At 43.8% G+C, this 13,111-nt stretch overlaps 1 protein-coding gene across 1 annotated transcript in view; it reads right to left on the reverse strand.

Annotated features, from left to right (window-relative positions):
- The window catches only part of LOC136440462 (integrator complex subunit 1-like), a 52,642-nt gene that overhangs the window by 20,274 nt on the left and 19,257 nt on the right, over positions 1-13,111 (reverse strand). The window contains exons 22-38 of the mRNA XM_066436511.1: positions 12,828-13,016; positions 11,705-11,854; positions 10,730-10,987; positions 10,158-10,259; positions 9,487-9,669; positions 8,883-8,994; positions 8,154-8,312; positions 7,422-7,494; positions 6,829-6,902; positions 3,515-3,631; positions 2,991-3,069; positions 2,638-2,680; positions 1,963-2,034; positions 1,197-1,550; positions 733-903; positions 429-599; positions 122-271 (exon numbers count right to left, since the gene is read on the reverse strand). Of these exons, the coding sequence (XP_066292608.1) occupies positions 122-271; positions 429-599; positions 733-903; positions 1,197-1,550; positions 1,963-2,034; positions 2,638-2,680; positions 2,991-3,069; positions 3,515-3,631; positions 6,829-6,902; positions 7,422-7,494; positions 8,154-8,312; positions 8,883-8,994; positions 9,487-9,669; positions 10,158-10,259; positions 10,730-10,987; positions 11,705-11,854; positions 12,828-13,016 (2,457 nt within the window). The remainder of the gene's footprint in view (positions 1-121; positions 272-428; positions 600-732; positions 904-1,196; positions 1,551-1,962; positions 2,035-2,637; positions 2,681-2,990; positions 3,070-3,514; positions 3,632-6,828; positions 6,903-7,421; positions 7,495-8,153; positions 8,313-8,882; positions 8,995-9,486; positions 9,670-10,157; positions 10,260-10,729; positions 10,988-11,704; positions 11,855-12,827; positions 13,017-13,111) is intronic.

Here is a 13,111-nt window from a genome sequence, read left to right on the forward strand (position 1 = left end):
GTGGGAGTTCTGGTGAAGGCTGGATATGAACGGGATGGAGTAGTCCCCCCCCCCCCCCCACACACACAGGTGAGGACAGACAGGTGAGGATAGACAGGTGAGATGAACAGGTGAGTCTTACCTCTCGAGCCATGAGGAGTCTGAAGATGGGGCATGACAGGTGGGAGTTCTGGTGAAGGCTGGAGGGGAACGGGATGGAGTAGTCCCCCCCCGCACACAGGTGAGACAGACAGGTGAGGATAGACAGGTGAGATGGACAGGTGAGTCTTACCTCTCGAGCCATGAGGAGTCTGAAGATGGGTCAGAATAGGTGGGAGTTCTGGTGAAGGCTGGATATGAACGGGATGGAGTAGTCCCCCCCCCCACACACACACAGGTGAGGACAGACAGGTGAGGATAGACAGGTGAGATGGACAGGTGTGTCTTACCTCTCTAGCCATGAGTAGTCTGAAGATGGGGCAGGACAGGTGGGAGTTCTGATGAAGGCTGGATGTGAACGGGATGGAGTAGTCCCCCCCCACACACACAGGTGAGACAGACAGATGAGGATAGACAGGTGAGATGGACAGGTGAGTCTTACCTCTCGGGCCATGAGGAGTCTGAAGATGGGGCAGGACAGGTGGGAGTTCTGGTGGAGGCTGGAGGTGAACGGGATGGAGTAGTCCCCCCCCCCACACACAGGTGAGACAGACAGGTGAGGATAGACAGGTGAGATGGACAGGTGAGTCTTACCTCTCGGGCCATGAGGAGTCTGAAGATGGGGCAGGACAGGTGGGAGTTCTGGTGGAGGCTGGAGGTGAACGGGATGGAGTAGCCCCCCCCCCCACACACAGGTGAGACAGACAGGTGAGGATAGACAGGTGAGATGGACAGGTGAGTCTTACCTCTCGGGCCATGAGGAGTCTGAAGATGGGGCAGGACAGGTGGGAGTTCTGGTGAAGGCTGGATGTGAATGGGATGGAGTAGTTCCCCCCCCCCCCACACACACAGGTGAGACAGACAGGTGAGACAGACAGGTGAGGATAGACAGGTGAGTCTTACCTCTCGAGCCATGAGGAGTCTGAAGATGGGGCAGGACAGGTGGGAGTTCTGGTGAAGGCTGGAGGTGAACGGGATGGAGTAGTCCCCCCCCACACACACACACAGGTGAGACAGACAGGTGAGGATAGACAGGTAAGATGGACAGGTGAGTCTTACCTCTCGAGCCATGAGGAGTCTGAAGATGGGGCAGGACAGGTGGGAGTTCTGGTGAAGGCTGGAGGTGAACGGGATGGAGTAGTCCCCCCCCCCACACACACACAGGTGAGACAGACAGGTGAGGATAGACAGGTGAGGATAGACAGGTGAGATGGACAGGTGAGTCTTACCTCTCGGGCCATGAGGAGTCTGAAGATGGGGCAGGACAGGTGGGAGTTCTGATGGAGGCTGGAGGTGAACGGGATGGAGTAGTCCCCCCCGCACATCTGCAGGATGGTGGCGATCAGGACGTCCCCGAGACTTTCTCTGTGTTCGTCGCCGCGCGTTACGGCGGAGATCTCCTTGGACAGACCCTGGAAGAGCACAGAAAAGGGGAAACTTACAGACAGAAAATGTTGAGTTAAACTTAAGACTTGATCTGACAAACAAAATACAAAGAAGAGACCCTGGGATTGCATAGTAAAACAAAAAATTAAGCAAATGTAGAATATAAAGTTATATTTCATCCAAGAAGCACAGAGGATGAATGACCCACTACTTTGGTCATGTGACTTTCAAGACATGTGACTCCATATATGTGGGTCAAAGGTACATATTATAATGTCTCTCTCTCAATACAGTTTATCTCCAGTCCAAAGTTTTATTCTTTACTCTTCATAACATACACAAAAATTACACATATTTGTACAAGAGTTGGCACATTTTAAAAAATACAGAATTTAGATTATATGTATGTTCCCCCCCCCCCCCAAAAAAGAGCCTTACCAGCTGAATGCCCTTGACAATGTCCTTCTTCATGGCGGAGGTGATCTGGACTCCAGGGTCAACTGGGAACAGCTGTGAGGTACAAAGGGCATAAAGGTCATTGACCTCATGACCTGGGAAATGCTCGTCTTCTTATCCACAGGTACAACAAGGCCATCAGAGACTTAACCCACTTGATGGTATTAGCACCCTCTGGCAGAACATACAGGAACTGCAGAGCAAGTGCAAGAACATGCACACACACTGACTCACCCACATGCACATACAAACATTACAAAATACTCACACACACAAATCTGCATACAAACACACACACACACACACACACACACACACACACAAGTATCAGACTTTTCAACCTAGGATTGATGTGTTCAAAAATTCGTATTTTCCTAGAACAATCATAGAGTGGAACTCGTTGCAACCAAGTACTGTGGAAGCATCCTCATTAGACAGCTTTAAACAATGTATGCAGTCAGATATGCGAAGGTTAGACGTGACAGGTCGTTCGGCGTAATATAACCAGCTGCTGCCGTGCCGCGTGCCTGCGAAGGTGGTGTCTTACGCCGAATGGCAGTTATACCGGCTACATAGATACAGATACAGATACACACACACACATAACACATACATAACACACACACAAAAATTGAAGGGAAACCAACAACTTTTTACCTTCACAATTTCCTGCATCCAGCCTGCTTCTGTAGATGGTGGTCTGAAACAGGAGGTAAGTTAGACATGTTACACTCTGATGAGTCAACAATTGGGTAGGGAGTTTCCCGAGCAGCCTTAGTAACCCCTGTTTCGCCTATGGAGTCAGTTAGTCAAGCTTGCCTAATATAAGCTCGATGTTTCTGACTTAAGGAGAAGAGATGCTGTTTCAGTGAGCGTTAGTTCAGTGCCCAGAAGTGGTTCATGTGGCCTTGCACTGAGCAAACTTGTTAAAAAAAGATTTTCTATCTTTTGTTCAACTTTGTTGCATCTCTTGTGACATTCCATCCTCGTGACAGTAAGAGAACACACACCTGTAGGAAGGCTGCGGTCGCCGTGACAACCCCCTCTCCTCCTCCACAGGTGAGATCATCTCCACATCTGCCACAGCTCCTGAGAAACCGGCACAAGGAGTGAAGCAATCTTAGAATTCCATGACAGTCAAGGCTCTCACATACCCCATACTACATCTCTTTCTACTGATACCACAGCAAGAAACATCCTAAATGATTCCACAGCATATGTTCATCCAAAAAGATGATTTCTAAGAGCCTGTAGCCATTGATTATGTGACTTCTAGATCTTTAATAAACACATTTCATGATAAAATTGTACCAAGATGTAACTGCTTACAACATCCTCCAAAGAACTACATGTCAAATGTTGAATGAAAAGATTCAGAACTTCACCATCTAAGCTGTGATTCAAATACTTTGTAAAAACCAAAACCAAATCATTCTGGAGCAGGATTACTTGTAACTGGACTACCAATAGTTGTTAACAAGCAAACAAACAAACAACAAAACAAACAAGTTGTTGCCAAAAGAGAGATCTGTACCTTGCGATGTCGACTCACCCGTGGACAGAGACCCATTGTCGTTCAGGAAAGCCTTAAACTTCTCTCCGCCAACCACACCCCGCATGTGCTGTACCTCTACAAGCTGGCTCATGTAGGCTGTGGGAGGGGGGCAGTGGAACAGATTAGGGCAAGGTCATTGTTCACTTATCATTGTTATCAAGGTCAATTAAACCATTTTAGGTGGACTCTCATGTAGGCTGTGGGAGGGGGGCAGTTGGAAAAGAATAGGGCAAAGTCATTCAGTTGTACGATGTATTATCAAGGTCAAACTTTTTTGGTGTTTGTCTTTTGAGATGAACTGTATTCATTTATCATAAATATAAATGTAGTATGTGGGATTGTGGCAGTTTAGGGCAAATTCATTGTTGTTTGATTGTCATTGTTGCATGATCAAGGTCAGACTTTTTCAATGTGTTTTTTCTAGGTGGACTCTCACGAAGACCATGGGAGGGGGGCAGTGGAACAGTTTGGGGTAAGGTCATTGTTAGATAATCAACTTGAAGGTCAAACGTTTTATGTCTTTTTTTAGGTGAACTCTTATGTAGACCATGGGAGGGGGGCAGTGGGAACAAACAGATAATGATTTCGACTAGGGCAAGGCCATTGTTGTACATGTATAATCAAGGTCATACTTTTTGGAATGGCATGTTATCTGTCTATTTGGCCAATTTCATGGCCAGCAACCTATGGAGACTGGTACAATGTAGAGACTACAGAGGACAAAGTTTGCATACATCTGATGGTACACTTTAGGACCAAGCAAACAATTGCTCAGGCCTGACTCAGTGATGAGTGAAACACATTCAATATTACTGTCACAGTGGTAATCAAGCCTCATGCAGAGTGGAAGACCATGCTGTCTTGAAAGCCTTGCAAGAGTAAAGTCAGGGGTAAGACTAGTAAGAGTTTCCTGGAGTCCAGCCTTGCTAAGCTTTGGACTGCTCCCAACAGTACCTACTAGTCCAAGTTTAGGTCCAGAGATTTAGGTTCAGGTCCGGACCTGAACCTGATCCTGTCCAATTGATGTTTTGTTTTATCAGACCAATATAAAGCATAGAGAATCAACACTGACACGCACGACTATAAAAGTTCTTGGGAAGAAGACTTCAAGATAAACCAGTGTTTGATATTTGAATGTTGCACTTATCTTAACTGCCTTTTTTGTCCGAGGGGAGACTCAAAACATGTCTTTTCAAACAAAATAGAAAAATATACTTGAACTTTGTTCAGTTTTTTTCGGACTCAGGTTTTTGGCTTTAAGGTTTTTTGGACTCGGTTCTTGGACGTTACAAAGGTCCGAATCAGGTCCAGCAAACCGGTATCCACCCCTAGTACCTACTCTGCTACGGAGTATCATTACCTCTGGGGGTGGATCAAAGCTAAGTAAGGCTGGAATCCAGGCTAGCGTTAAAGGTAGACTGTGTCAACTGCCCAAATTAAAAGTAAAGACTGTTCTTCACTTAGCTACAGGAGTGTAACTAACATTTTGTTGAACTTTTTTGGGATATGATGAAAATATGAGTCCAAATAAGTTCCCAAATGTTAGAGAGAGTGAGAGGATAATCTCAAGCTACATTTGACGCGGCCCAGCAGAATTTTCAAGCAAGCAGCAAAGAGAAGAACTGTTGCCAGTGACGAATGAATACAGGATTTGTTAGAGTAGACCTTTATCTGACAATACCTCGACTATAATCTACAGTCTTATGTAAAACATGAAATCTAGAAATGCTGGCAAAATTTCTTCTTTAAGTTAACATCCCCTTTCACCAGAGACTGCCACTGCTGAGAGACCAAAGATTTGACATATCGCTCAACGAATTTCACACAGAAAGTACAAAATTCTTTTAAATGCTTTACATTTTGTGTGTTTTGTTGTTTTCTACGTCATATTTTTGCATCGTTTCATCAATGTAAAACAATTCTAATTTTGGTCACTGTACGGTCGTTTAGCGATCGCCATCTGGCAGAAAGAGATCCTGTAAATGCATTTAAGTTTGTGGTGATTTAATTTCGTGGCAAGGATAAAATTGAAATGTTCACGGTGGTGTTGAGGTTTGCATACTGCTATAGGAATATAAACACTAGCAGTCCTTTACAGACAGTCAGAAACCACCTACTAGCATTGTTTTGAGTTTGCTGTGAAGAGGTCACAATGAAAACCACGAAATGTGAAACTACCGCAAACTTAAAATGCATTTTACACTATTCTGCAGCTGTATAATGGAGCGTGAAAGCCGATGGTGAGTCAAAAACTCCAGAAAAAGGAAGGAAGAGTCCACCACTCACAGGGGTCTGCAGGTGTCCCGTGGAAAGGCACCACGTCGGAAGTTAGAGAATAAAACAAAACAAAAATGTTCAAGAGGCAGAAAAAACTCATCCGGGCCACACCAATTTGATTTCTTGGTTCTTGGATTTTAAAAAGAAAACCATAAACATGAAGATAGGGTCTAACTCTCAGGGGAATTGTCTGTACAATGAACCTTCAACCAGCTCAATTTCTAGATCTATTGATGGAAAATACCCAATTATAAAAAGACATATTTTTTCTGTCATGATGCACACATTTCCGTCGTTGCTCAATTTCCAGGTTTGGGTTAATTTCTTTTTTTTTAGAATTTGGATACTTCTACCCACTTTTTTTGTCTGTCAAGGTTGACGGAATAGTCTTAAAATTGTTTTGTGGATTTAAAATTTTTCTGTCATATGCAGCAAAATTCAGTCAAATAATGGAATGATGGTCGCTGGCTAGAGCCCTGGTTTTATTCTTTCAGGAAAGGAATAAAATCAGATTTGTTTTCCTCCAAGCCCTCTAGCATGATTTAATTACATTCTTCTTGCTAAAGTTATGAAGCTAAAGTCACTTAATCATCATCATCTATCGGCCATCGGCCGGGACTAAATAAGTACATACATCACTCCAAATCGCCTTGTCCAACATCATTTGTCCTAAGCGTTCATATGCAATCCCAGTGTCTCTGACTAAACTATCGGTAAAAGTCAAACTTCTGCAGTGCACTTGGCCTCTTGGTTTCCATAGAAGGATGTCCGAAACTATTTGCTGTTTGGCTCGAAAGCAGTGTCCAGCAAATGTTACACGACGGTGGGTGAGCTTTTGAGACAACCGCGGAAGACTTCCATAAATTGTTTTGAGAGTAGCTTAAAAACGTGACTGAGAACCAAGGAAGTAAATTGGTGTGGCCTCATCAGGAAATGCACCAGAAGTGAGCAAATTGCAGATAGGAAAAAAGTGAGAGGAATACTTTGTTTGTTTGTTTGTTGTTGTTTATTGTTACCTTTGTCCACGACGGCTTGCTGCATGGCGAGAGGGTTGTGAGTCACGGCCTCATCAAGACAAATCAGCAGCTTGCTGTGGTCAAGAATCAAAGTCATATCAAACAGCACCTTGGTCATAAAACATTTGGAAAAAGGAGGCATTTGTGTTTAAAGTTTGCAGTGAGGCAAGTTGGAGGCTAGGGGTACATGTAATAGTGTAAAATAAGCTTGCGGTGTTTTAAGTGCAAGATATACTAAACACAAATGTACTAAAATATCCTAAAAAAAGGTATGGTTGCTTGACTGTCTGAATCTGTATCCATATACCCGGTATAACCACCCTTTGGACTGTAACACACCAGCTTTGCAGGCACGCGGCTCAACAGCAGCTGGTAATATTACACCAATCGATCTGTCACACCTAGGTCACTGTGCATGCAAAATGCTTCAAACTACAAGGATTGTATCTTTTTTAATTTTTCCAATGATGCTGAAAGCTATTAATGAACAACTTTGAAGAACTGAAGACTGTTCAGCAGTTTTACGAAAAACTGCAGCTATGATCATTTTTATTATCAAAATTATGGAATCTTTTTTTTTTAGGAGAACTTACCTCATACTGTCCATGGGGATCCCGAAGGACTGCACAAATAGAACCAGCTGGGCAGGGTCAAGGTCAAGCAGGGCTAAAGGTCAAGGGTAAAAGGACAGTGACAATCATGTTGGACTGTATTCATTGATAAATTCTAACTGACGATTATTACTTAATTTCCTTGTGCTTTCATCACACCAACTGCACTGCATGGTTGATTAAACTGTATTATTGCAGACTGAGTATTTTTGATCTCAATATCAACAAATGTACAATGTATTGCTCACATTTCAAAACTGCTACAAAGATATACTAATCAAGCAAAGTATTCATGCACTTATAGAAAAGTTTAAATGTAAAACAAAACAGATTACTACAGGAAGCATCAGTCGGCTGTTTCTAACATCTCTCCTCAGTTTAAAAAAATTGAGATAATCTTAATTGGTTTTCCTTTTCTACATAATATAGTGGTTGCTTCCAAAATATCCTCTCTGAGCTTAGGCCTGGCAAAAAAAATGATGTGTTTCTGTGAACAGTCTTGAAAAAAAAGCTAGCGTCATCAGGTTTTTGCTAGGGTTGGTCTGAGGTAACCAGAAACACAGCATTTTTCTAGCCATCTAATTCTAATCAAAGTCTAACAAAAAAATCATGATTATCTAATTTTTTGTTTGTTTAATGAGATACAGACTGTAATTAAAAACCAGTTCCCTTTCCCCACAAAATGGTTTCTTCCAAAGAACCCTCCCAACCTACCAGCATCCACCAGTCTCTGGACATGTGACCTGATCATCCTGAGTTTCAGCCAATCAGGAAGCAGCAGCGCCTCCTCTGAGGTGTCCACCAGGTAGGCAGCCGGGGGCTGGCCCTGGATCGGAAACCATACCTCCAGCAACCAGCTGTACTCATTATCTCCTGCAAAACAATCAATCAATCAATTGGACGATCGATTGATTAATCAATCGATCAATCAGTTGGGCCCAGGATGGGGAACTACACCTCAAGCAGCCAGCTGTACTCATTCTCTACTGCAAAATCACTCAATCAATCAATCCATCACTCAATCAATCAATAAATCAACCAACCAATCAATCAATCAATCAATCACCCAACATGCATGCTGCTGGAAAAGGTCACAGGCCTTAGGACGGGACACGAAACTGTTCATTGTGTTTGTCGAAAAGAACTACGATGAATTTCCAAGGTATAGTAAACCTGTAAATACTGTATATTATACAGCGTCTGTCTTCTCTGTCACGACCAGTGGAAGAATACACATATAGCTCTTCAGTAATCTTAACTGGTTTGAGGTTACTTTTACCTTGAAATTTGCAATACTGATAAAAATGATCAACAACAATTTGAAAAAAGAAAGGCTAATGTAACACCTGATGAAAAACATCGCAAATTGGCAGCGGAGAAGATGACAACACAACACAACACAGTAACACGGATGGGAACATGACGAAGTAGTATAGTGTGTACCTCTGGGTTCCCCATATGTGAGGAGGATGATCATTGCGTGCACCACCAGGATGTGCATAGTGGCGCCTTCTCCTGTGCTCCAGCGCAGAAAGATCTGGTCCTGCGACTCCGACTGTGTCAGTAGAGAATAAAGTATGATCATAATTCTTCACTTGATTGTAATGCATTATCATCTAAATATATTCATCATCATTATCGTATCATTGTCGTATGCAACAGTGCATTTATTGAATAAATGAAAGAATGGAAAGCCTTTGAATTATTGAAGTATGTTTATGCTCTTACAAGCTGTGTAAAAGGCATTGTGGAACGCCTACTTTTAAAATCTAACAAAATCATCATATCCCGTCTGTATATTAATTTATATCACAAGTCATTGTGCAATGCATGTACTACTGTTCAATTTCTTATTTTTTTTAACCTAGTACCTAAAACATAGATATGAAGAATGTGTATAGATTTATTAGGACTTTAAATGATGCAAACTGTATATCTTGACTTATTTTACCCGTACCTCTTCCCTCATGACCTCAATGAAAAGTGCAGATTAAAGCTTTTCATGAATAAACAAATTAGGTTCAAGCAAAAAAGAAAAGTTACGAACCCATGCCGGCTCCCCCTTTGGCTGCAGTACCATCTTGAAGTACTGGATGTAGATGGCGAGCAGGGCGCAGAAGGCAATGTCGGCCTCTTCTCTCCCCCCCAACCCGCCGTCTCTTCCCCCCACCCCGCGGGGCATCAGGTGGGCAATGATGGTGGGCCGCTCCACTATCACTGTAGCCATGTCCTATGGGGGTGTTAGTAAAGGGTCAAAATTAATCAACTTGAGAATGGCCCGAGAGGACTGTTTGAAAGCTTGTTGGTATGTGCTTTACTTTGAGTACAGAATCAGCGTGTAAATCTATCAATGTGTTGATTATTGTATGTTCACCAGGTTGTATTATTTCAGCCAGTAGGTACCCATGTGAGTAATGAGGCTGTTGAGGCACCTCCTCGAACACGGGACCCCCATTTTTCGTCTCTTCCGAAAGACGGTGCAGCTCCGACAAGGATACCCTTCCCGGGATTCGATCCGGGGTCTCCCGGATCCAACTAATTGGAAACAGGAGGCTCAACTGGGAAGCCGCTACCAATTGAGCTACAGGGACATCCTGTAGATGAAGCTTCATATGAACCTGTCGTAGTAAGTTAATTTTGTTTAAGTATGACTTTTTCGCAAAGGCTAATACTTTCTAAATCGGTCCCCCTACGACATAAGAATTTCATGTCACTCACCAGTGCCAAGTCTGCCATGTCACTCACCACAGGTGGTGCATGCTGGGATAGGAACAGCATGTAAGCACTCACAGCCATGGGGTCGGTCTCTGTCTGGCAGGCCTGGGGGGAAAATCATGAAATTTCTACTCTTTGCGAAAAACGTTACAATATTCGATTTTCAGAAATTCAATTATAGACTGAGATAACCTTCAAGTCATGTTACATACTGACTGTATATATCTATCCATTTCACGAAAGTTATAGCTATGCACCTCGGCATATTTTAACCTTAAGAACGACATTTCAAGACAAATGAATATTAAGAAACAAGTTCTATAAGACTTATTTATCATACACAATAGAAGTTAACAATAATCAATTCTATCAATGCACACCTGATTGTGTGACAGGCTGAAGAAAGGTTCTAAATGGGAACTATGCTGCTCCAGATGTCTAACTGAGGGATGACTACGATGCAAAAGATGTCTGTTAGCTGAGAAATGAACCCACTCTACTTTATGTTATAATTTACATTGTATTGCATTTCTGTTAAAATCATGTATAAAGGATGGTCAGGTTTAATGACTCACCTGTCGGAGTGCGTACACTGTCGTTGCCAGGACAATGTTAAAATGTGGCAGTTTGGGCAGCTCCACCAGCAGCCAATGAAAACCCTTCAATTCTGGAGGACAGACCACAGCCTCCTCCTCCATCACCATGGCAACAGCATCCTCCTCCTCCTCCGCAGCTGCCATCTCCTTGTCCTGCTCCGGAGCTTCGCTGGTGGAGGAGTCTTTAGACGAGCGCTGTCTTGGGGGTGTTCTTGGAGCCAGAAGCATTGAGAGTGCCTGCAAATCATTAGAAGATGAGATGCGAGAAGTGAGATGGAAGAGACAACATTTTTTGTTATGTTTGTTTCTTTTGCTTTCTCTGTAAACAATCACAAGGCATAACACACCAAGTTTGTTCTGAAGAGTACAAGCTGCATACCTGGACAGATTGATTTGATCCACTCACACCGGGAAGGACTCCTACTCTTTTTGATCAGTGTGGTGGGATGACCATGTACATGATAAAGTGAGAGTTCCTCCTTACCTTAGCAGCCAGGTTCCTGCCTGCCCTCTGCTGCACCCCTAGCTGCTGGAGGAAGTACTGCAGCCTCTTGTGTGCCTCTAGACCACATGTACCAGACTAGACTACCACACTAGACCATGTACCAAATAAAGTCAGAGTTTCCCCCTTACCTTTGCAGCCAGGTTCCTGCCTGCCCTCTGCTGCACCCCTAGCTGCTGGAGGAAGTACTGCAGCACCTTGTGCGCCTCTAGACCACTAGACTACATGTACTAGACTTGATTAGACTAGTAGACTAGATCATACACCATAAAATGAGAGTTTTTCCCTTTACCTTAGCAGCCAGGTTCCTGCCAGCCCTCTGCTGCGCCCCCTAGCCTCCGGAGGAAGTACTGCAGCACCTTGTGCACCTCTAGACCACTTAGTCTAGACTACATGTACCAGACTAGATTAGACTAGATCATACACCATAAAATGAGAGTTTTTCCCTTTACCTTAGCAGCCAGGTTCCTGCCAGCCCTCTGCTGCGCCCCTAGCCTCCGGAGGAAGTACTGCAGCACCTCGTGCGTCTGGTTGGGCTGGGAGTCGGGCCCGTAGAGCAGCGTCTGCAGACGACGGCGCAACTGGTCCTGCTTACGCGACTTCTGTGGTACAAAATAAACATCACCCACAAATGGTATTATACCACCAAAGATTGTGAAAAAGTTAAAATCATCATTTATTCTAACTGACTTTATTTAGAGGATATACATAGGCAAAGCCAACAGGACAACTAAAACAACTTTCTGGAGCATGTTTTAATTTCTTAGTTAATGTGAACAGGACAAGAATGCTGCATTGCTTTTAAGTTTTCCCTCTTCCAGAGCTGTCCATTTGATTTGTGTGTTCTACATCAGAGAACTTCCAACACAAAAAATTTGGACTTCCCCAAATTTGCGACTGATCAACTCCAGTCTTTGTGGTGGAATGAGCAATCTATCACTGTAACCGAGTGTCCAGGTAACTCTATATGTATGTGCAACGTGAAGCGTAGTCGGTAGAGTGTTTTGCCCAGAACTGAGAAGTCCCGGGTTCGAAACCCCGATATGCCCCGAAGTTGTGCCCTTGGAAAAGGTACTTAACACGACTTTCCTCACTCCACCCAGGTGTGAACGGGTACCTGACTTCAGTTGGGGAAGGTCGTATTGAGGTCACCTGCTGGCGCCGAATGGCAGCCGCCCAGACCCTTGAGACAAAGTGCAAGTGTGGAGCAAATATGTATGTGTGACAGCTCTGTGTTATATGATTGTAAACCCTGCAGCAATTCAGCATTGGCTGCCATTGCACGGGTAATTTCTGACCAATAAACCATTATTATTTGTATGATCCCCAGCTCACTGAGTCACATGTTCTATCTGCTTAATGTGACATTAAGGAAGCAGGATTGCTCATTCCTGGACAAAGCCTGGATTTGATCAGTCAAAGACTTGGGTAAGACAGTGCAATAATTGTGTCTTGTTTGAAATTACAGTTCAACTTTTATCCAGTATGACTTCTACCAAGTTGAACACAGATGAACTTTCCAGTTATGATTCATGTGTTCTGCTTTTGCCAGTAAGATACGTCTCCACTCTTCACCTGTTTGAGCCTCTCCATCTCCATCTTGCTCTTCTCCATCTCCAGGAGCTCCTCATCCTCCTGCTGCGCAGCCTCCTCCCCGATGTCGTGGAGGAGGAACTCACACAGACACTGGACCGGCAGAACCTCCATGGACCCCTCCGAACTCTCCACCAGCTCCGCCAGCCATGGCATGGACTGGGACGTGCCCTGTAGGGATGACAACAAAGTTACTTACCCCCATTGCCGACCATGATAAGACCCACTAAAGTAAGGCCCTATAAAAGTACTTACCTTAACTTCAA

Source organism: Branchiostoma lanceolatum, chromosome 8 (assembly GCF_035083965.1).
Source record: "Branchiostoma lanceolatum isolate klBraLanc5 chromosome 8, klBraLanc5.hap2, whole genome shotgun sequence".
In the NCBI taxonomy this organism is placed as follows: domain Eukaryota; kingdom Metazoa; phylum Chordata; class Leptocardii; order Amphioxiformes; family Branchiostomatidae; genus Branchiostoma; species Branchiostoma lanceolatum.